The following is a 25026-nucleotide window of genomic DNA, read 5'->3' on the forward strand; positions in this document are numbered from 1 at the left end:
AATATTTTAGTTAGGCAGGTAGTGACAACTGAGGAGAGAGACTGAAGATGTGAGGGAATAGGGTTACTGGCACAGGTTGTAGGGCGAGAAGAAGCAAGGAGCCTGGTAACTTTTTGTGTGACGGGTTCAAAGGTGGAAAATGAACTTGAGGTGCGTAACCTAGTGAATCCAGGCTGTGATGGGATTGTGCAAAAACCTCCTGATGGATATGGTTGATTTTCTCTAGAAAATAACTTGCCAGATCATCAGCACTGAGGTTAGTGATGGGGGGCCTGTACTTTAGGGCTCAGGACAGAGTTTTGGATTGTCTGCTAGTGATGTGATGAGGGTGGTGAAGTAGACTTGTTTGGCCAGATGGAGAGCAGAATTATACGTTTTGAGCAAGAACTTGTAGTGGATGAAGTCTTCTGTAAGGGGGGTTTATGGAAAAGGAAGCTTTATAATTTTATAGTGATACCATCTGCAACTCAATTCACATGCAGCAGATTTGTTGCTTGAATTTATGCGACTGAGAATCAGTTCTACAAATCTGTATGGCAGTAGTGATGGATTTCTGTAAGCCACATACTAATGAATGGGACAGTCGCAGACATTTCTGCTACAATCTATGGCGTGTGAATTCACATTAATACTTCTTATAGCTGAGAGGTGAATACACTATTGTATGAATTAAAGGGCTCCCTACAAGATGACTGTTATTGAAGGATCTAGATCCTCTGGTATTGTGTTGTTTTTTCCTGAGGTCCGCTGGATTGTCCAGTCCTACCTCACATACAGCACATATAATTGGAAGCCTTCTTTCTTGCTGGCTCTCAGCCTGGCGAGCTGAATGCAGAGAGTTGTGCTGGCGGTTTCCCACTGCTCACATCTGTTACCCGTTGACCTTGTGCTTCCTGCTGTACATTGCTTTGTTTGAACCACTGACACTTCCTGTCTTCCACTCCTCCATGTAAGAATGTGAACTGTTTCCAAGACGCTGAGTTTATCTAGTGTGTGATGTCAAATACTTTTGTGTCAAAAAGACAAAACTATTGTAGGAGTCATACCTTTATTGGCTTGCCACAATTAATGTTTCCTTGCAAGCTTTCTGATCACAGGAGTCCCTTCATCAGGTGGGCTTAAAGTGCACCTGTCAGCAGGATTGGTCTCAGTAAACCACATACACTGCCAGGTGGGCGACATTACACTGATTATAATGATACCTTGGTTGATGAAATCCGTCCTGTGGTTCTTGTGGAATCTTTACTTTCAGTTTGGAGATAATGATATGTTCATGCTCTGGGGCAGCCTGTGGGGGGGGGGTGGGGGGGGCTCTATCTGGTGCTTTCAAAGTGAAAGTAAGGCTAAGTGCCCACGATGCAGAAACGCTGCATATTTTTTACATTTCGCCCTGGCAGGAAAAATGCATGCGGATTTTACATGCGTTTTTCCCACCAGGTAGAAGCGTTTGTCAAGCATTTCTGCATGCGGGTTATCAAGCGCTTTTCCAAGCGATTTTAGCATCACTTGGAAAAGTGCTTGACAACTTGTTCACGCTATATAAATCCATGCAACCGGCATGGATTTATAGTAGTGTGACCAAGTTAGTTAAAAAAAAGAATAAGAATGGTAAAAAATAAAGATTATACTCACCTTCCGATGTCCTCCTGGTGTTTTCTCTGCCACGTCCGGTCTCTTGTACTGCTCGCGGTGGTGTGAAGGACCTGCGGTGACGTCATTGGGTCACGTCATGGCAGGTCCTTCACAACACCGCGACCCATAGAGCAGACCCGACGGAGCGGAGAAAACACTGAGAGGACATCGGAAGCTGAGTATAAGCTTTTATTTTTTATTTTAAAATCTTTTTTAACAAGTACTATGGTACCTGGGTCTGCAGGAGAGTCTCATCTTCTCCAAACCCGGGTACCATCCGCAAATAGAAACGCATAATATCCGTGTGTACAAATGTACTGACACGGATATTATGCGTTTCAATGCAAGTCAATGGCGGCAATTACGCTGCGTGTCCGCAAAATTAATGGACATGCTGGGTATTTTTCCGCAATGATAATCCGCAGCAGAAATTTCCGCAGCATGTGCACAGCACATGCAGATTATCATTGGGGACCATGGGGCATGTATTACCAAGCGTTTTTTAAAGCGTTTTCGCTGTGGAAATTCCACGGCAAAAACGCTTGAAAAATGCATAGTGGGCACGCAGCCAAAGGATTACTCTAGAACCACAGGATGGATTTCATCAACCAAGGTATCATATTAATCAGTGTAATGTCGCCCACCAGAAAGTGTATGTGGTTTACTGAGCACAATCCTGCTGACAGGTGCGCTTTAAATATAAAGGACAAAGAGAACAGTACAACATTTATCAGATATCACAACAAGACAATGTACGTGGGGTGATATATTATTGAGAAAAGGCAAAATATCACTTGTAGAATACATTTTATTTGCACTAAAGTATTTAACATCACATAGATTTTTCTGAATAAGGCTCTGTTCACATCTGCATTGGTGATTTGCGTTGTTTTGCTTGGGTCCTAGGAACAGAATAATAAAAATAATGGATGTGTCGGATCTCTGACAAGACTAATACCAATGATGCCCAACAGAACTCACTGACTATAATGGTGACTGCCGGGTTTCTGTGATTATTAGCCATATACACCTTTTTTACTGTATTTATCTGATCTCTATTGTACGCCACTAACTTTTTTGCAGTTTTAAAACCATAGGCGCTTACGGCATCAATATATATTATACAGTGTCCCTAAAGTCTGAACACATGAGACACACAGGCAAAAATACATATTTTCAAGAAATTCAATTTATTATCATTTTATTCAGTTGGAATATTAAATAACTTCTTCAATATGATTTCCATAATTTGCGATGCAAAAATTGATGCATTCTGCAAAATTCTATTATAGTTAATTAAATTAATTAAAATGATAATTGCAAAGGTGGAGATTTGTGGTTTTGTGGAAATCATGGCTGTAGAGGTTGGGGTTGGGCATGCTTTCAGTTAGGTTAGTTAAATGGCGGAAAGTCAGGATTCAGGAAGTATTAAGGCATTTATTCCCATTCCTTTATGTTCCAGGCTGAACAAGCCGCAGTTACTGACGAATTTGAAAGCTACAAAGTCCGTGTCCATAATGTGTTAAAGCAACAGAAGAATAAATCTGCATCCCAAGCTGAACAAGAGGCCTTCCAAAATGAGAGGTAACCTCAAGTCATGAATCAAAGTGCAATATCCTTTTACATTTTCGAGGCTGTTTAGTCCAAAACTAAGATTTTAGATATTTGCTGAATTAACAAAAATGGTTTGTACTCCTTCCATTCATCCACGCCATGGGCTAGAAGCTTCGAGTAAATAGAAAGGTTACCAGAAACTGAGTCTCTGCTCAGTATATAAAAGTACAAAAAAGTGGTCCGATTATATGGACCCTGTGTGTTATTAACCAGCACATTAGCTATAACAAGACATGAGTTGGAGAGAATTCTTGGCCTTTAAAGTGTATTCTCAAGTTTGGAAGCTATCCTCTATCCACAGGATACGAGATAGACCCCCAACAATCAAGAATTTGACTGCTGGGACCCTCACTGATCTCAAGAACGGAACGGGGGCTCTAAAGAGCCCCATATGAATGGAGTGTTGGATGATAACGTGCACTGTTCGCTTTCTATGGGACCGCCGGAGATAGCCAAGCACTACCCTAAGAATGAATGGAGCTGGAGTGCACATGATCAAGCACTGCTCCCAGACATATGGGACCCCCAAGATCAGGGAGTTACATTCTACCTCATGGAGAATACCCTTTTAAGGAATCTTTAAATAGGAATGACTCTCCCATGTGCCATATAAAATTTAAAGGATATTAAACTAAAATTACCTTCAAAAAAAGTTACAAACGGCTACTAATGAAGCAAAGATGCAGGTTAGCATGATCTTAATTATTACTAGGATTAGGACCATTCACACATTTTAACCCTTTGCTTTCTTTCTACAGAGAGCACTTGCAATCAATACTGGATCAAGTGAAAACCAAGCTCCTAGAAACCCAGCACAGTTTACAGATGAACACGGCGGAGCTGCAAGCCCTGCAGACAGAGCATGACCTGCTACTGGAGAGACATAATAAGATGCTGCAGGAGACGGTAACGAAGGAGGCCGAGCTGAGGGAAAAGTGAGTCACTGGTGTACAAGCCTGAAACTGAAATGTCTGCTGCTGTCACTTGTGATTACTGCTTCTTTATTAGCCTTCATAATTCTATTGAAATATTCCTCCTGAAATGAGGAGGAAAGTATTGAGGGCACATTCACACATCAGGATTTCTCATCTGTGAGCACACGGACCAATGGAACTATTCATGCATCCATATTCTCTGGATCTGTATGTCCTTTTTACTCAGTGTCCTATTCTGAGCCTTCTTTGCATATTAGAATCGGCCATTTAAGTGTTTGAGAATCTATTAACAATGGATGAGGAATGGAAGCCATCTAGTTGTATTTAATGGATCCATTGCAATGTGACAATGAAGGGAAAAAAAAGGGCCAGAGAACTTACCTCCTACAGGGTTGTTGCTTTTTTTGGGTGGATGAGCAAAAAAAGCAGATGCAAAATAAAAACAGATGAAAGAACAAACTGATGTGTAAATGTGTGTTCACAACATGTCTTGAGTCTTGCGTCAGAAATGTACATTGGAAGTGACAGGTTGGCACATGTTCACCGTTGACTACATTGTGGCCTACTGTCTGTGAAATCGGTGACTAGAAGGACACTCTTTTTGCTCCAAAGGGGTGAAAAGTGGCTTTTAGATATGCTTAGCTTATATCCATTAGACACGTTCACAAATTGGTGTGGACATAGTCTAAGGCTTATTGTTTCTAGCCTCCGTGTATTCTGCACGGTTGTGTTTGTTGTGCAGGGCTCTTCTGACACTGTTTATATGGGAGAATCTGCTAGCATTGTTATCGGGGGATGCTGTGGCTGTTGGGGGCTCTGACCAGTATTTGTAGCCAGGAATTTAAAGGAACCTGTCAGCTGATACATGCTGCCCCAAACATGTGCAGCATGTATCAGCCTCTGGGTGTACGATCACAGTCGTGTATGCTTGTGTTTCAGAGAGAAACATACTTTTAATAGCCGCTGTGGACTGAGCCACACGGATGACTAGTTGTACAAGCGGGTCCGTGGCATCTTCTCCCCGCCTGCTTACATACACGTAAGCAGAGGCTTGTCAGTCATTGTCAGCGGGTGGGAGAAGCCACCAGGCGCCTGCTTGAACGACTAGTCAATTGCAGAGCTCTGTCCCCGGCGGCTATTAAAAGTATGTTTTTCTCTGAGACAAACATACGTGGCTGCGATCGTACAGCCAGTCACTGATACATGCTGTCCATGGTTTGGGCAGCATGTATTGGCTAAGAAGTTCCCTTTAAATAGAGAAGACATCACTGTACCACTATAAATCTCCCTAAAAAATATTCTTTAAAGACGTATACTATAGTATAGGGAGAGACATTTCAGTAAAGTTGAGCAGGTGGGGAGAAGTCTGCAGATACATGCCTCTTGGGCTAGTCACTTCGTCCCTGTTCACACTTTCAAGCATATTTTACTCTGAAACACTGCAGATTTTCAAAGTAAAGCATAGATGTCTAGAATGCAGAAGACAATCTTTGATTCTTGCTGCCAAGGCTTGGGCAGCATGGATAAGCAGACAGGTTCGCTATGAAGTTCAACCTACAGCAACATATTCAGAAACATTTTTTCAAAATCCTAAGCTGATAAAATCTGTAATACATACAGATCATGGAAGGAGTTGTCCACTTTCAGAAAGGTGGTCTCCAAACTCTCTAAAATAACAAAGTCAGCAGGTACTCGCCTTCCCTAAGTCCAGCGCCGGCTCTCCACTGCTGCTCCGGTCTCGGTGTTTTGGCTGTAGCGGTGATGTCACGTCAACAGCCCATCTCACCGCTCTAGCAAATCAATGAGCTCAATGGCTCGGCTCATGCACTGAGCTCAGTGACCCGTACCGTCAACCACGGCACAGCCGCTGAGCTCAGTGGATAGCTGGAGTGGTGACGTGCGCTGTTGGAGTGATAACACTGTTACAGCCAAAACGCTAGGGTCCACTTTACTGAAAGGGGTTGTCACAAGTTATCAACTATCAACAGGATACCTCATAACTTATTTGATCAGCGGAGTCCTGACTGCTGGGACCTGCACCGACCACCAGAACGGGGAACTTTTATCCCCTGTTAGAATATGGTGACAGTGCACATGCTCCACCGCTGCTCTAATCCTTCCCTATAGGGTTGCCGAGTGCTGCGCTTTCCTTTTTCCATGAGCCCCATAGAAAATTCATGGAGCGGCAGTCTGGCATCTGACCTGCTCTATTAATTTTTTTAAGTGGATAAAAAAAGTTCCCCATTCTGTCAATTGAGGATGTTCCTAGCCGGCAGATACTCACCGATCAGTTATCACCTATCTTGTGTGGGTAGGTGATAAATTCACCAGAGAATCGCTCTAAAAGGTGTATATACACGTCCTGAGACTTCTTTGAGCAAATATTTCAAAAAGCCATTATTCTGTTTTAAATAAAAATGATAGGGTGTTAAGTTGGCGTGCACTCTGTCTCAAGTCGAGGTGCAGATGCAATGGGCTTGTAAGCCCAAGTTAATGCAATAAAGTTACTTCATCACACTCTCATAATTGTGATGAAGTGTAATTTATTTATACAGCATAAATTAATCAAACCAGAGATGGATGGCGACAATATATTGAGACTTTTTGGCCTGAGATAGCCTTATTCAATCCAGTCGCTATTGCTGCTGGTTGATATATATGTGTAAACGATTTAGGCTGTGCTTTCAAGAAAAAAGGGACCCCTGTGGAGGTCAACTCTTTGCAATCCAGGTGGTACTGGCTTAGGTAATTTTATAGAAACCGGTATCAAGCCGGTAGCAGGGCTGGGCTGGCAGTGGTGAACAGCGGCGCTGGCCTCGCCTAGCTTCTGAGAGGGAAGGCTTTATGCTGTATAAATAAATTACTTCATTGCACTCTCATAATTGTGATAAAGTAACTTTATTGCATTAAATAAAAATGATAGTTGCAGCTTTGGTGTATATGACCCTTTGCAGCTTTTAGGCTTTATCTTTTCCTGAGATCGACAGACATTTCTCTTATGTGCCGTTTATTTTCCAGGCTGTGCACATTACAGTCAGAAAACATGGTCCTAAAGACTGAGCAAACTCAAGTGGTCAGTCAGCTGAGTGCCCAAAATGAGGCACAGCGGAACACTTTCAGGGACCAAGTGAGACATTTGCAAGATGATCATAGGAAGACTGTGGAGACTCTGCAGCAGCAGCTATCTAAAGTGGAAACACAACTTTTCCAAGTTAAGAGCGAGGTTCCTATAACAGGTAAGTTTTGAATCTTCATGATCTTTCATCTATAATGTCGCGTTGATACTAGGTAGAAGGGAACTCGTCAACTAATTCCTGCAGCCTGAACAACAAGGAGCATCAATCCGAGCCCCCTTATTGCACAGCCAGGTATGTTTTACTCTGAAACTCTGCAGTATTTCATAGAGAACATTATTTTTGAAAGCTACTAGAATGACTGGCCCAAGAGGCTGATTCCCAATGGATTCTTCAGCTTCACCCAGACTGAGAGGTCGCTCCTTATCCTGTCAGTCAGGGGAGCTGAGCAGGGAGAAGTTGCCAAGGATATACCTCTGTGACCACTCATTCTGGTCCCCAGACCACCTTTACAAAGTATGCCGTATTTGAAACACTGCAACATTTCCAAGTGAAACATACACAGCTGTAATATGTATGTAACAACTGGAGCTTTTACCTTGTCAGCAAAGTGTTGAAAGTGATTATCCTTGTAATAACATGTGTACTCAGCTGGGACCTGTGTGAGAGACAAATGTGAATAAACACATGTTTGTAGAGGTACAGATTAGCAAGGTTCACGTGTGTGTGCAGAATATCACAGAAATTTGCTTATAAAACGTTGCTCTTTTTATCAGACCAGGCAGTTACTTTTATCAGACCTTGTTCTTTTTGGAGTCTGTCATCTTACAATTCTGAAAAGCAATAATGCATATAAATTTCATAGAGTACTTGGTAACACCATTTTTGATTAAAAAAAAAAAGCGTAAACGCCATCCCACCAGCGTTAAGGTGTACCCAAATTGGGATGGTCCATGCTCTAGTATTAAAACCTTACCACGTGTCAAAGTGACATCAATGTGAATAAGGGTCGAGCAGGATCGGGTCTGAATATGGATACCCAGCAATGGGAAGCTATATAAACGCAATGTCCAGCTCAAGGGAAGGGAGGCCATACCCTTACCGGCACTAGGTGCAGAAACCTGAAACTTAACCGAAAAAAATTAATTGGAGTATAAGTTGGTATGCATGCAAAATATAGGAGCATGTTCACACTGGCCATTAAACAGACACAACCTAAGATAGAAACAAAATGAACATTGCTATAAGTAAAAGCAATAGTGAATATAAATAACATAGGCCCTTCACATTGACATCACTTTGATGCATATGAAGGTTTTAATACTAGAGGTTAGGACTATCCCAATTTGGGTACACCTTGACGCTAATTGAATGGCTTTTACCCTTTTTTTGATCAAAACCGGTGTTCACTATGTTATTTATATGCACTATTGCTTTTACTTATTTACTTACAGCGGGGTATATGTTCATTCTGTTTCTATCTTAGCTTTTGTCTGTTTAATGGCCAATGAGAACACGCTCCTATATTTTGCATGCATACCAACTCATACTCCAGTTAATTTTTTTCAGTTAAATCTTACAATTCTGTGCTGATCTGCTAGAATATATGGATTATCGGATGCCAAATTAATATGTAACAGAGCTGCAGTTTCAGTTTTTGGGTTGTTTTTTTTATAATTTTTCTAAAAATCCAGAGGATTGGTGTTGGAAGGAAGCTGCATTTCTCTGCTGTGTGTTTCCTAGTTTCTTTGTTATTAGTTATGCATTCCTCCATTTATTCCTCGTTTTCTTTTTTTAAGGTCCCACAGGCTCCCAGCAGCCTCTAAGAAGCACACGGGAAAGACGACCAGCTGATCTTCATATCCTGGACTTATACTCCATTGCCAGAGAGGAAGGCGAAGGAATGGAAACCATGGATAATGAATCTGTGTCCTCTGCCAGCACCTACGTAGCTACATTTGAACAGCTCCTCAACTCTTCCGAGTCAAAAACTGGTAAACCTTGTATTTCTATTCAGAAGATTATACCAGTAAACAGACATGATGGGTATATTGATCACAGGATCAGACTACTAAATCTGAACAAATATGGCATATAAAAATGAAATGACAGATCAATATCTCAACACAGACACAAAACAGATGCTAAAGAATAGCAGGAAGCCTGACATTGCCTGTAATAGCATTCATACTTGATAATTGCCAATATGTGCATGATAAATAGGAAACATGTGAGTGCAGGTACTTAGTAGTCATGAAATAAGACACTCGTATAAAGCAAATGCAAACAGTCGGCATCTTGTTCTGTGGATTTCAGTCTGCAAACAAAGGTGTGTTACTTCAGCAATCAACACACTGATAGTATTTCTTTACCTCTTATCATTTTCCAGAAAACTTGCCACTAGTAATTGTGAGTCAGGCTGTTTGCTATAGTACTGCCAACATGGTACCTGTACAGTAGTCCTTATTCATTTCAAGACCAGGTCATTTTCCCCATTCGTAGCCAGGCACATTTTTAATTTTTTTTTTTCCGTACATGCAGTTTTAGGAGCTGTGAAATAATTTTTAGTCGTTTTTTCCTTTTTTTCATACATGTGATCTAATTTTTATGTGGGCGCTTCCTCTTCTGGACCCAGCCGCCATGCGATCGCTGGGTGTGGTGAGTGAGCAGGAGCTGCTGGATCCTAGGAGACCCAAACAGCTCTGCTATGCAGCTAGAAGACTGAACTTCTCCTGTAACTGTGGCTAATATACCAGCCCCAGTTACAGGGGAAATCAAATATCTAAGAAGGAAAAAAAAGGATTTTTAAATGTTAAAAACCTCTGTGGGGAGCATTTCATGACCTTATGTGAAATAAATGGATAAAAGGCAGGAAAAATGAAAAAAGACCACTGCCAATCCAAATCTGTTACTGCCCCTGTCCCCGTAGGAAAAAAAAAGTGTTTGATATAGAAAAATAATTGTAATGGAAATGAGAGCAAAATTTTAAATGTATTTCATGTCCTTTTTGGTTATGGTGGTTTTTGTATTTTTTTTCTGATATTGGTGGGGAAATAAGTGCCTGTTTTCACTATTTTTTGTTTCATGTTTATTTACACATTTCCTTTATTTTCTTATAGATATCATCCAAAAACGTAAGAGTATAAAAAAGATGGATGTTGTCAGTGTTATTAAATATTAGTTTATTTCCCATAAAATGGCAATTTTGAAACATACTTTCCTAATAATTGTTGTTGCCTTGTTATTACTCTTGGAAACCTATGAATAAATGTACAACTGGGTGTTCCCATACCTTGTCAGAGGGGTGGGACATTGTCAGCACTGACTGGACACCCTCCGACTGTCTGGGGATGCGTCCACTACTGGTAACACCTGCTAGTCAATTTATTTAGGAATTTCTAGGAGGAACAACAGAGGAACAGCACGATGCAAAGTTCTAAGAAAATGTGCTCCAAATTGTTATGTTTTGGGAATACAATTATTTATTAACTCTGACACTTCTGGAAACCTGTCAGGCTTTAAAGGACTGCAGCTCTTTTTCTCTTGGTATCAGTGCAGGTTCCTAAACCTCATGTTCATCATATGTTTGTTCCTTTCAGAGTCTCTGAGCAGAATATATTGGCTATTTTTATACAGAATTGCTCCTGTTGAAAATTATAATACTACCTGCAGTGCCATTCTAATGACATTTTTCTATATTAGTTCAGAACTTTTATGAGTTAATCACTTTTATCTTTCTCAGGGAATATTACTACTGTTATTTGAGGAATCTTTTCACTGCATTTTTGAAACATTTGATTTAGCCTTGGAAACCCAAGAAATGGCTGCATTACTCTGAGTAGTGATGAGCACTGTCGACTCCGAAATTTCTAGATATTTCACTGATTATGCTTTTTTTTATTCTTTGCTTTTTAATTGTGCCTCTTTTAGCTGCAGACATTTCTCAGTGGCTGCCAGAACTTTCGAAGGAAGAATTAACCGAGAAGCTCAACACAACATCAAAGAGTGTTGACCATCTAAGTGGTCTTCTGCATGAGACAGAGGCAACCAACGCCATGCTTATGGAGCAAATAACAGTAAGTCTCTACTGAGCTATTAGAACAATATTTGCTGCACTCTCTAATTATTTAGCATTAGATATTAATGCTGCTCAACACATCATAGTTAGCGGATGCTAGTGTGCTAATACTAATAAGAAAAGTCCATTATTTACAGCACACCTAACTAGCCCGGGCAAAGGGCTACTGTGGAGGACTTGGTTTGGCCAGGTCACCCAATTATGTGAATGGATGCCATGTGGCATCAGCTGGAACGTGTGGCTACTGTATCTTACCTTGCCTTGCTATACACCTCACAGCTGATGGCATCTGAGCTGCTAGCCGAAGACCAGATCATTGCCGGGCATCTCCTATTGAAAAGGAGCTTGTTTAGTTGGGGGTCATGTAATGTAAATGACATACATCATACTTTTCCTATTCCTATTTTACATTTTGTGTGGCCACATTTTCTTGTCTCAGCTCCTCAAGAATGAAATCCGCCGTCTAGAAAGGAACCAGGAAAGAGAAAAGTCTGTAGCGAATTTGGAATATCTCAAAAATGTCCTGCTGCAATTCATCTTTCTCAAGGCGGGCAGTGAAAGACAGCGACTGCTTCCAGTTATTGATACCATGTTGCAACTAAGTCCTGAAGAGAAAGGAAAACTGTTTGCCATTGCTCAAGGTGAGACTGTGTGATTACAATGATGCATTGCATGAGTGGTTTAGAAAACATGAAGACCAAGGAAGATTTAATAAGTGTTGGAGGATGCATGCATAAAATTGTGCTCGTCTGTAAGGAATTAAAGGGAACCTGTCACCTGAAAGACGCTATTAACCTGCAGGTCAATAGCATTGTGAACTTGCACGTGATGGCACTTAGACCCCCGCTGCCAGGAGGAAATTAACTTTTTATTCAGTCTCCCATGACAGCACCACGTGAGAGAGAGGATCCGCCCATCAAGGACAGGAAACCTACAGGTTAAAAAGGGCGGCCCTCTCTTCCCGCCTCAGTTTAGGTTTCCTGACCATGATGGGAGACCTCGCAGGTTTACCTGCAGAAGTTGGACTCCTGTCCCAGAGAGGGCCACAGCAGGTGGTTGGAGCCGGTCCGTCCCGGTCCTCTGGAGACGCCACGGTAGGGCTCAGTGGGGCGCCTCCGTGAGCGTTGCGGCGGGCGCGACATCGCCTCACGGGGCGGTAGATGTCCGCCAGGTGTGGGGCCGCTAGCGGGCTTCCTCCCCTCGCTACAAATCACAGGAGATCCAGGTCGCGCCGGCGGGGCACGTGACAGGCGCGACCTAGTGACGTGACTTCCGGTGCGCCGGGCAGGAAATCCCCGTGACGTCACCGGAAGGGGCCGGAGCCCTGGGATTTGAATTTTGCGCGTGAGCAGCTGAACGCCGGGTGATTAAAGGACCTGGCGGTGAGGAGCCCACCTGGGGTGATGAACCCACCTGGCCACCTGGGGAGGAAGACCAAGGAGCAGGTAACGCCCTCCTGGAAAAAAAAAAAAAAAAAAAAAAAAGAGACAAACACCCACACATGGTACCGGTATGGCCAGTATATAAAGGGTCTGGTAACATACAGAGGTGCTTCTCAGCCCATTATTACAGTGTAAGTTATGGGAGATTCACAAGAGCTGTCACCTAGGCAACAACATCTGCTGCAGGAGCAGCCCTCTGGGGAGCCCTCACAACTAGTGGCGCAGCGTCATTCCCGGCTAGGGTCTGGTCGTTCAGCTAGAAGAGCTGCCACTAAGAGCAGGAAGGACGGTCCGGTGCGGCGTGGTTCCAGTGGCTTACTTGGTTAATGTGCCAGTCTTGTAAACATATGTTCATGAGTTCCCATGCACGGAGAGGCAGCGAGAAGAACTTCCCTCCCGTTCGATGATATGGGTGCATTGAGAGACCCCCTAGACAGACGGGCTGATACTTTCTTGAAAGGGGCATGGGAGACAGCTGCGGGCGCACTGAGGCCAACAGTAGCAGCCACCTGTACGTCCAGAGCCCTGATGGTTTGGCTTGAACAGCTAGACAGTCAGTTGAAGAATGGGACTTCTAGGAAAGACATTATTTCTTCCCTTCCACTGGTTCAGGGGGCGGCAGCTTTTCTTACTGATGCATCTGTGGACTCAGTAAGGTTGGCAGCAAAATCAGCAGCACTGTCAAATGCGGCTCGGCGAGCCTTGTGGATTAAATGTTGGCCAGGGGATTTACAGACCATGGATGACTTATTGGAGAAAGCTCGGGACCGTAAGAAGGGGTTTCCATCAGTACCTCTACCCTCCTTTAAGAGATCGTTCCGGAAGAGGAAATTTTTCTGGAAAAGATATTTCAGGGAGCAAGACAAGTCTGACGAAAGGGGTCGAAAAGGTAGAGGTCTACTCTTTGGTCCTTCTCCAAAAATTGAGCAGAAGCCAGGGGATACACAATCAGCCCAGGTGGGAGGGAGATTGTCATTTTTTGTCCCAGCCTGGGAACAGATTTCTCATAGTAATTGGATTTTAAGCCTGATTAAGTATGGTCTTAAATTTCAATTTAAAGCATTGCCTCACAAAAGATTCATGGTTGTTCCCTCCAGTTCTTCCCCAGAACGCCAGGCTGCCCTCGTTTCGGAAATACAAGCCCTAATAAGAAAGCACGTCCTGATTGAGGTTCCGGAGGCGGAAAAGGGTCTCTGTTTCTACTCCCCGCTCTTCTTGGTTCCGAAACCGGATGGAAGTTTCAGGACAATCATAAATCTGAAATCCCTGAATAATTTCCTTTAAAATACATACCTTTAAAATGGAGTCTTTAAAATCCGTAATAAAGTTACTTTTTCGCCACTGCTATATGGTAGTGCTCGATCTCAAAGATGCGTATTACCATATCCCAATTCATAGTGACTATCAGAAATACTTGAGGCTGGCCATTGAAATTGACGGGGTGGTTAAACACTTTCAATACACTGCACTCCCCTTTGGTTTAGCTATAGCCCCGCGAGTTTTTACTAAAGTAATGGCGGAAGTTATGGCCCATGTAAGAGAAAGGGACATTCTAATTATCCCTTACCTGGATGATCTCCTGATAGTGGGGAACTCGTTTGTTCAGTGCGAGACCCACCTGCGGGAGGCCATGTCGGTCTTAAAGAGCTTGGGGTGGCTTCTAAATTTGGAAAAGTCTAGACTCTCCACTCAAGGTACTACAATATCTGGGGGTCATATTAGATTTTAGGAAACAGCTATGTTATCTTCCAGAAGAAAAAATTGATAGAATCCGGGGGTTGGTAGCACAGTGTATACGTAAACTTTCTATGTCACTCCGTAAGGCCATGTCACTATTGGGAACCTTCACCTCCACTTTTCCCGCGGTTCGTTGGTCACAATTACATTCAAGAGCTTTTCAGTGGGATGTGTTGTACAATAACGCAGCTTTAGGGGGGCATCTAGACCGTGAGTTTACGCTAGGTCCTCGTGCCATACGGTCCCTTCGTTGGTGGTTATGACAAGACAATCTTGCTAAAGGGGTTCCCTGGGAATGTAGTCCAACTGCAGTCTTGTCCACTGATGCAAGTGCTACAGGTTGGGGAGCTCACTTTGAAGGGAAATTAGTGCAGGGAACCTGGTCAAGCAGTGAGCGACAGTTGTCATCAAATGCTAAGGAGCTTCTGGCGGTGCAGCATGCGTTCAACGAGTTCCTTATATATTTACAGGGCCAGCATGTCCGTATACTCTCGGACAATCAAGTCACGGTAGCTTACATAAACCACCAAGGGGGAACCCGCTCAAGAAACTTGATGAGGGTAGCGAACACACTTTTGCTGAAAGCCGAAGATCATTGTCCCTCTCTTTCGGCTACTCATCTTAAAGGGAAGGAAAACATCACAGTGGATTTCCTCAGCCGTACTTCTGTAAAAGAGGGAGAGTGGTCCCTAAATACGCAAATATTCTCCAGAATCGTAGAAACGTGGGGCCTTCCGACTGTGGACTTATTCGCAACAAGGGCCAATCGGAAAGTGGAAAATTTTTATTCCTTAGACCCCAGAGAAGGACCCCTGGCAGTGGACGCCTTCATGGTTCCCTGGAGATTTCCTCTGGCATATGCCTTCCCTCCCATAATCCTGCTCCCAGCAGTGATAAGAAAGATCAGGGCAGACCGGGCCAGAGTGATACTCATATGCCCCTTTTGGCCCAAAAGACCGTGGTTCCCTTGTCTCCGGAAGATGTCCATATCAGATCCCTGGGTTTTTCCGAAGATTTCGGACCTCCTCACTCAGGGGCCACTTTCCCATCCTCCAGCCCCGAGTCTACATTTGACGGCGTGGAATTTGAGAGGGTGTTATTGACCAACAAAGGATTCCCCGCCAATGTAGTGAATACTCTCCTGGCTAGCAGAAAACCTGTTACCACCCGTATTTATGCCAGGACCTGGAGAAAGTTTCTGTCCTTTGCAGAAGTTAAGGTGGAGGAGGGGCTCCCTATTGGGAAAATTCTGGAATTTCTGCAGCGGGGCTTAGAATTGGGTCTCACTACCAGTACCTTGAAAGTACAGGTGTCGGCGTTGGGAGCTTTATTTTCTTCCAATATTGCAGATAACTATTGGATAGCCCGTTTTATAAAAGCTTCCTTTAGGTGTAGACCCATTACCAAAGTAAAGATGTCTCCCTGGGATTTGAATTTTGTCTTAGATGCCTTGACCAGTCCTCCTTTTGAGCCACTAGATTTAGTCTCCCCCAAAATTATTTGCCTAAAGACGGTCCTGTAAGTAGCCCTAACTTCAGCCAGGAGAGTCAGTGACCTACAGGCCCTTTCAATATGCCCTCCATTTACGCAAATTCTGGACGATAGGATTATATTAAAACCTGATCCAGCCTTTCTTCCTAAGGTGGCCACTCGATTCCTTAGAACCCAGGAGATAGTTCTCCCGACTTTTTGCTTCCCGCCCAAAAATCAAAAGGAGGAGAGGCTTCACACTTTAGACGTTAGGAGGTGCGTACTAAAGTACTTAGAGGTATCACGTGGCTTTAGAAAGGATAAGTCCCTATTTATATGCTATCAGGGGGCTAGAAAGGGTTGTAAGGCCTCAAAGGCTACAATCGCTAGATGGATCAGGGAGGCCATTTCCCTCGCATACTCCTCAGGGGATAAAGAGATACCGGAGGGATTAAGGGCGCATTCTACCAGAGCGGTATCAACCTCCTGGGCGGAGAAGACGGGGCTTTCCATTGAGGAAATTTGTAAGGCTGCCACTTGGTCTTCTCCCTCTACTTTCTATAGGCACTATAGATTGGATCTGGGTGGCTCTGCAGATCTCCCTTTCGGGAGAAGGGTGCTTCAAGCTGTGGTCCCTCCCTAATTTCCTTCGTCTCTGTAATTCTCTCACGTGGTGCTGTCATGGGAGACCGAATAAAGCCTTAGTTACTTACCGGTAACGGGATTTTTCGGAGCCCATGACAGCACCCGTATATTCCCTCCCTTCACTGGTGTTGTGCACTCCCGTAGAGTTGATTTCTTTTTGTGCACCCTTGCAGGAAATTGATGAAAAGTAATGTACTTAATGTGATTATGTTTTGTTATAACTAACCTTGGCGGTACTCTCATGCTCTGTTAACTAAACTGAGGCGGGAAGAGAGGGCCGCCCTTTTTAACCTGTAGGTTTCCTGTCCTTGATGGGCGGATCCTCTCTCACGTGGTGCTGTCATGGGCTCCGAAAAATCCCGTTACCGGTAAGTAACTAAGGCTATCCCCCCCCCGGCAGCGTTTGGTTTCAAGGGGCGGCGTCGGTACAGGTTCATTCACCACTCTGTTCATGGAGAGTGCCTGCTGTGACCGCCACCTCCGCACTGACTGACAGCCAGCCCTAATGCTGAGTCTGCTGTCAGTCATTGCTAGGGACGTGGTTACAGCCACTTCTCTCCTTTCACAGAGTAGTGACTGAACCCGTGCCGGTTCTATGGGGCAGCTCAGATCTTTATTTATTTATTTTTCAAGACGATTTGGCATGAGAAAACAATCGCAGCATGCTGCGAGACTCAACTCCTATGCAAAAAAAAAATCGGACTGCACTCTGATGTCATCCCAGTGCAGAGCGATTACCGCGGACTCAGGCAATGGAGGAGATGGAGAAATTACTTTCTCCGTCTGCTCTGCACCTGTGCTGTGATTCTGTCATGTGAAAGAATCGGAGCACAGAGCACTGACACTCAGATCAATCTCTGATAGAGTTTGATCCCAGAGTTTTTGCATAATCTGCCCCGATTCTCTCCTATGAGAGAATCCACGCCAGTGTGACCCCGGCCTAACTGTTAGAAAAGCACCAGTTGCATCTGACGCACACCCTGCCCTCTAGTTCTTGGAGCCTTTCCTAAAGCAAATTTCTTAAACATGTTTTAGGCTTCTATCATTATTATCACCAGGCACAAACACGCAGGGGCTCTATATTTAACAGTAATGTTTTATGCCTCTTTCTTGCTCTTTAGGGGAAGAAGAGTCTGCTGCACGGCCAGCTGGATGGGCCTCCTACCTCCACAGCTGGTCAGGGCTCCGGTAGTTCAAGGTCATTGATGGATGGCTACGAACTTTCCAGATTTGCACTGTTTACTCCTCCTTATTTCTAAGATTTTGTGTGATTCTATTGATTGTGAAACTGGAATCTAAATGTCTATTTAAACTTACCAAAAGGAAAAAAAAAACTCTGAGTGCCTATTCAACTATTATCAATCCAATCTGCACAGCACACTTTCTTACTGTCGTTTACTGTATTACTTTACTGTTTACTTTAATTTATATGGTGTTTTAATATTTTCTCCAGGATGTTTTTTTTTTATTCCATTGCCATGGCAAAAAAGTATGTACAAAATAATTTCCATTGAAGGTTATTTAAATTTTTCTAAAGTAAGAAGGACTTTGCTATATATTCTATGACATTATATGTTATACTACGTATTCCGATGTGAACCAAAGAATGTATATGAATCTAAATGGAGCAGAAGTATGTTTTTTATATAGTGATCTAATGAAAGGGGGTTGACCTTAGAAATAAATGGAGGATGGATCACTATATTGTGTCAAATGACTGCAGTTTAGATCCCTTATTCTTGGGGAGGATCTTGGCAACATTTTGTAGTTTTGGTTTAGAAAATGAAGAAAACAGTCTAGGAATTTTCTCCTAAACACGCTTTCTGTGTCGGTCTGTGAATCAGTTAATCTCTTGTGTTATAAGCTTTGATAATGCAGATTGTCTAGTATGAATGTACATTTAGGGTGGGACCAGAAGGTACGGCTGAATGCACAGTGCCAAAATACGCCTACCCGCAGTGGCCAGTACCTACACAGTTCACCAGTAAAATCCTATCGCCATTGGCTCCACGGGTGGGCGGAGTTCTGACTACGTCTGGCCAGCTCTCCGTATGCTGTCACCCTAAGTGTTGGTACAAAGTCGTCCATCAACAGACGTCTTTTACTGACCAGCTATTCTGATTACTTAAGGGGTTACTTAGGAAGCCAGTAAAGCTCCTTCTATTCACATGGGGCATATAGAGTAACTTCTGCCTGTGTGCATGTCACTGAGCAAGTGGCTGTACTCTTGGGAGAAAAGGTAGCCTTACACTTTGGAAGCTCTTGCTTGGCTACCTTTTACGGTACATCCATACAGCAATAAGTGTATTTGCAGATAGAAGTCGTCCCAAAACGCACCTGGGCAGATCTACCTTTTCAGCCCTTTTACAACAGTCTATATCTATATACTGCAATAAATGAGGATATATTGGCTGCTAAATGCTTAAAAAGTAACCATTGTTTTTATTTCATAAATCGTGCATTTTCATGTACATGTGAAAATAGGCAACTTTGTAATATATCTTATCAGAGAAATCTGCTTTGTTTTTTGCCAGATCATTTAAATTCTCAGTTCAGTGAAGACAGATTATTACATTACTGAGATGGCAGTTGGTGCTCATAAAGTTCTATGTATAGAGAACAGGGAAGGAGGAGGAACTCTGCCTCTAGCTCCTCCCTCCTCCTCACCACTTCCCTTGTCATAGGAGGTGACAATTGCTTCTGATAAGATCCTATCTCGGTAATGTAAAAGTCTGTATTCGCTGAAGACTGATTTTACCTGTGAATTGGGAATTTTAATAATGACTGATCAGTTGAGGTGGAGAACAAAGCCAATTATTTCTCCGATAAGATATATTACAAAATTGCTACTTTTCATGTGCACTAGTGATTAACGAAATAAAAATTAAAACACCGGTTTCTCTATACATTAGGGTATTCCTCTTTATAAAACTGTAATACGTTATAAAAACTTCTAATCAAAGGGCAGAGTATACAGCTACTAGCAGGGCAGCACCAGAAAGTGCAGTGTTATACACCTCTGTCTTTTTACATGTGAAATTGAATGCATATAGCTGCTAAAGAGGAAGACGGGATCATTCGCTTGGGTGACCTGAAGTCACTCCTGCAAAGCTCTCATTCATTTGGTAACTTGATGCGGAGTTTCAATATATTATATAATTCTATATATTATTCTGTATTCTCATTATGACTTGTTCCACGCTGAGATAGTTTTTTTTTTTTTGCCATTAATAAAAAATTAGGAACGTCACAGCCAATGTAGCAGTAGAAGTATGGTTTACATTTTTGTACAGATCCACGCCTATGTAAAGTAATAAAAACCCATTTCCAGAATTTTCTGTCATGTTCTATGTTAATAAGGAAGTCGGACTGAGTCAAAGGTCGCTGCAGCTCTACAGGATACGTAAATGTAGGTAGGGAGATCTGTTTTTATTGGGAAGCTTTTGAATTCGATTATCCAGTCTATGTATGTTGGACTACTTAGTATGTGACTATATATTGCTTTCAGAAAGGTTTATACTTGGTTAATAATACTTTGTCAAATCACATATACAGGCATGCTGATATTGCTCTTTATGGTATGTTCACACTGAGTTTTCTTGTTTGTTTTAGAATATTAAAGTTGATCCACACCAAAATCCACATTAGAAACGGCTTCAAATCTGCTTTGAATACTTTCCTATTTTATGTATATTGCATGCATATATTTCATTAGAAAACCATCTTTGCTGTTCATAGGAAAGTTTTTCTTCACAATGATTTGAAAACCCTAAATTATTGACAAAGTGAAGTAAAAAAAACTGCAAAAAATGTGGAAAGGTTTCGAACGCTATATTCACACTCAAATTTTTGTAGCGTGTTTTTTTTTTTTCATTTTTCAAAACCTGTTTTTTTGGCAGTAAATACACTGCGTTCAAAACACTTGTTTTTCGGCTTCTTCAGTGCTTTAGGCTGTGTGCCCATTATACGTTTTTTAAGCGTTTCCGCAGTGGCAATTCCGCTGCAGAGGAAGAAGGCCGGCCATGTTCCCCAATGATAATCCGCATGTGCTGTGCACACGCTGTGGAAATTTCCGCTGCGGATTATCATTGCGGAAAAATCCGCAGCACTACCAATTATTTTGCGGAAGCGCTGCGTTTTCGCCGCCATTGACCTGCATTGGAACGCATGGAATCCGCATCACTGTACATGTACATGCGGATTCCATGCGTTTCAATGTGCAGATGGTACCCGGGTGTGGAGGACAGGAGACTCTCATCCGGACCCGGGTACCATAGAAACTGTAAAAAAAAGAATAAAATAAACATTATACTTACCTTCTGATGGCCCCCGGTGTGCTCGTCTCTGCTTGCCGGCAGATCGCGGTAGACTAAAGGACCTGCGCTGATGTCATTTAGTCATGTGACGGGTCACGCGACCGCTGACATCGGCAGGTCCTTAAATCTACTGCAAGCTGCCGACAAGCACACTGGGGGCCATTAGAAGGTAAATATATTTTTATTTTTTACCATTCTTTTACGGCCACACTATATAAATCCATGCCGTTTGCATGGATTTATATAGTGTGACCAAGTTGTCAAGCACTTTCCAGGTGATGCTAAAATCGCTTGGAAAGCGCTTGACAACCCGCATGCGGAAATGCAAGTGAAGAACGTTTCACATCCGCTTGTCCCTGGCAGGAAAACGCATGTATAATCCGCATGTACAAATGTACAATCCGCATGTACGATCCGCATGCGTTTTTTTCTGCCAGGGGAGATGCAGAAACGCTCAGGAAAAAATCCAGAGCATTTCTGCATCGTGGGCACATAGCCTAATTGACATGTTTTTTTGCTACTTTTTTGGGTGCAGATACAGTGTGTTTTGTCTGCAATACATGTTTAGTAACGTTGGTTTTATTAACCAAAAACACTTTGAAATGCTGCAAAAAAAATGCTACTGTGTTCTTTTGCAGCGTTTTTTCAGTTTTTCGTTGCTTAAAAACCCTGAAAGAACTGATAATCTGCAGTTCTCAAATTCAATCAGGAAAAAAAACAAGCATGTGCATGAGATTTCTGAAATCTCCGGTTTTGCTGGAACTAAAAAAACAGCTTTAATTTGCATAAAGAAAGCTACAAAACAAAATCCAGCAAAAACGCATTGTGTGAACGGAGCTTAAGACCTCTTCAAAACTGCTTCAAGAAATCAAGAAATGCATCAGAAAAAAACATCTTTTAAGTCGATTCCGTCTCCAAACAACTCCATGTGAATATACCCTTACTCGATATAGCAGATTTTTTATAGACTGGAGTTCAGAATGTAACCCAAATTGTGTTGGCAGAATGGAAATATTGTACGCATGCTATAGAATAGTTTACTAGTGATTTTTATTTTATTTTTGTTTCTCCATTTCTCTGATTGTTGCCCCATTTGCACAGATTTCTAAAATGCCTGGCTAAGAAAAGTCTATGAACTGTGAATAAAACCTACAATTCCTGCACACTTATATCTCTTCTAATAAAGACATTTTGATTTTTGAACATGTTCTCATTCTCTTTTATTAGGTTATGGAATGAATATTCCACGTGACTATAATTTTTATAATTTTTTATAAATTATTAACTTTTCCTTGGGAGTTCTGTGGAAGACGTTGGAGTGTCTTAGGCTAGTATCATTAATTTATTAGATATAGCACAAAACTATCAGGAGTTAAGAGAACCTGTGACCAGTATTTTATAACCCAAACTAATGACTTGTATGTAACGTGCTTTAATGCTGAGTAAATCCTTCCTGTGCTTGGGACATTGCACTTGTAGTTCTCCTGCCCTCTTTCCCTATTCCCCGCCTGCTGCCTGCCTCAGACTGACAGGTCACTGAAACAGGAGTGATCTAGAAACAGGAGGCAGGCAACAGGCAGGGAGAACTACAAGTACAATGTCCCACCCGCTGCACTTACCACTCATTAGTATACAAGTTTACTATGGATTTCTCTAAAACAGCAAAATGGATTTTTACAATCCCGGGAAGGATTTACTCAGCATTAAAGGCCCATTACATACATGTCCTTAGTTTGGGGTATAACACCCTGATGACAGGTTCTCCTTAAGTATCAATGTACTTGACCTGCTTTGAGCCTAGGCTACATTAAAAATGACATTAAAAATCAGATTGCATTTGTACCAGTTTAGTCCTATGCTTGTGTTCTCAATGGAGTTGTTTTTCCTGCTCCAATCTGACGGAAAAAAAACGTAGCATACTGCGATTGCATGTGGAATTCGGATCGCATGCACCCATATAAGCCTATGGGTGCGTGTGAAACATCGCATTGCACTCGGATATCACACGAGTGCAGTGCGATTCCCACAGATGCTGGCAACAGAGGAGATGGAGAAATTAATTTCTACGTCTCCTCCGCAGCTGTGCTGTGAGGATCAGAGCACTGACACTTGGCTCACGCTCGCAGCAGAGCAGGAGCCGAGTGTCATTAGCATTTATGGTAGTACATTTAATAAGATAATAGTAATTACATAACTAGTATCATAATTTGGTTTGATCCAGGGTTCTAGGACTGATCGCCTTTTACCGGGGTCAAGAGGGAATTTTTCCCCGCAATGCAAATTGTCTGAATGTGTCCTAGGGTTTTTGCCTTCTTCTGGATCAACAAATTTAGGCATAGGGATTTTAGTAATACCATTACTGGAATCACAAGAGTAATACAAAATATAAAACTAATTAAAAAATTATGAACGGGTTAATTTTTAATTGTACTAGTGTAGCAATAATAAAAATGGTTAATATTACATTTATGAGGCCAAGTCCCAGTAAGTTAGTATGTTAGTGTAGTGTTAGTGTAGGGAGTACAATTGGGGGAGAAAGGTAGAACTGGATGGACCTAGGTCTTTATTCAACCTACATTACTATGATGTGATTCACTACTGTGTCTCCGGCCTTACAATGCTGTCCTGCCACCTTACTGAAAGTGTGGCTACTGAGAGAAAATGGACTTTATTCCTCCAGGGAGCTGCGGGCTTTTCAGTCATAGAGGTGTGTTTGGAGCAGCTACAGTCATTGCTAACAGCATTGTGAGTAGCGGCTGTAGGCACTCCCCAGCACTTTGAGTGACAGCTCATTCTGCACACACCACAAATGCGCTGCAGAGCTAGCGGTCAGTCAGAGTGCCATGGAGCCGCTCACTGAGTGGTGTCGGCCGCCTCTCTGTGCTTTCCTGTATGACTAAAAAGCTCGGAAATACGTTTTTCTCCCGGTAGCCACGCTTTTAGTAAGACGGCCTTGCAGCATTGTGACCCTAGACATTAAAGTTTTTGTGCTCATTTAAAGTGGTATTTTCAGCATGGGTTGTTATAGTGTACCATCAGACTATGCCATAAGTTACTTATCTGTTAGGGCTCATTCGGATGGCTGCATGTTTCATGAACGAGAAAAACAGTCCTAGTTTTATCTTTGATTTTGTTCAGAGTTTCATCAGTTTTATCCGATTATATTCTCTGATGAGAAACAAACAAAAAAAAGTTTCACCACACTATCTAGCTGTCCGTGAAAAATGGACAGCACTCGGATGGTATCAGAGTACTGTCCAATTTTTTTTTTATCATGATACCATAGACTTGCATTGCTGAATTTGATCTGTCACTTAGATCAATATCCGACAAATCTCTGCGATTTTGCGCAGACCACAAAAAGAAAATTGGACATGTAAACAGCCCCATAGACTATGATAGGTATGAGTGCTATCCGTGAAAAAAAAAAAAACAGAACTCTTATTTAAAAAAGATGTCTGAATGAGCCCTTAAGGTCTGACCTCATAAAATATCTGGAGAACATGGGTCTAGGATGAGAAAACAACTTTACATTCAAGTGTTAGGACTGGATTACCTGCTAGGTAAGCTATGCTTACTACAATCAAGTAACATTTTAGGTAGAATTGGAAAGTCTCCACTCCAGCTTGGAGAGGTGTGGTTCTTCTAAAAAGCTGCTATTACATTGAAAGTGTATGATCAAGTTACTGGCATCTAAACGCTGATTCTCACAGTCCACACAAGTAGCACTATCGTCTTTGTTAGCTTTTATCGCTTCATATCAAACCAGTTTGCTAGTTACTGAGGTCAAAGTCTGATTCCTGCACCCTCCTAATCAAAAGGTAACTTTCTACTTGGAAGAGATCCCAATATAGTTACACTAGAAACTCCCAGTTATTTAATGGAGCATAAAATGTTGGTCACAATGACACTGGTGTAATGTTCAGGATATGTCCAGCTGTACAATACATCAGATAGGACAGTGCAGAACTTATCGGTACTCTCTAGGTAAGACTGTAGAAATCTTGACCAGGCAGACTGAAGATGTACGGGATTTAGCACAGTAAGGCTATGTGCCCACGATGCAGAAATGCTCCGGATTTT

General features: G+C 42.3%; 1 protein-coding gene and 1 long non-coding RNA gene across 2 annotated transcripts in view; one reads left to right on the top strand and one right to left on the bottom strand.

Annotated features, from left to right (window-relative positions):
- Positions 1-22146, top strand: part of GCC2 (GRIP and coiled-coil domain containing 2) — a 91281-nt gene extending 69135 nt beyond the window's left edge. Inside the window, exons 17-23 of the mRNA XM_073664813.1 lie at positions 3095-3216; positions 4005-4181; positions 7200-7417; positions 9055-9249; positions 11186-11331; positions 11773-11974; positions 17749-22146. Of these exons, the coding sequence (XP_073520914.1) occupies positions 3095-3216; positions 4005-4181; positions 7200-7417; positions 9055-9249; positions 11186-11331; positions 11773-11974; positions 17749-17819 (1131 nt within the window). The 3' untranslated portion in view covers positions 17820-22146. The remainder of the gene's footprint in view (positions 1-3094; positions 3217-4004; positions 4182-7199; positions 7418-9054; positions 9250-11185; positions 11332-11772; positions 11975-17748) is intronic.
- The window catches only part of LOC141211432 (uncharacterized), an 88979-nt gene continuing 66399 nt past the window's right edge, over positions 2447-25026 (bottom strand). The window contains exons 3-5 of the long non-coding RNA XR_012281412.1: positions 11589-11663; positions 7854-7913; positions 2447-2534 (exon numbers count right to left, since the gene is read on the bottom strand). This is a non-coding gene — a long non-coding RNA (uncharacterized lncRNA). The remainder of the gene's footprint in view (positions 2535-7853; positions 7914-11588; positions 11664-25026) is intronic.

Source organism: Phyllobates terribilis, unplaced genomic scaffold (assembly GCF_046119375.1).
Source record: "Phyllobates terribilis strain yellow unplaced genomic scaffold, ASM4611937v1 Scaffold_2__4_contigs__length_985480577, whole genome shotgun sequence".
NCBI lineage: Eukaryota > Metazoa > Chordata > Amphibia > Anura > Dendrobatidae > Phyllobates > Phyllobates terribilis.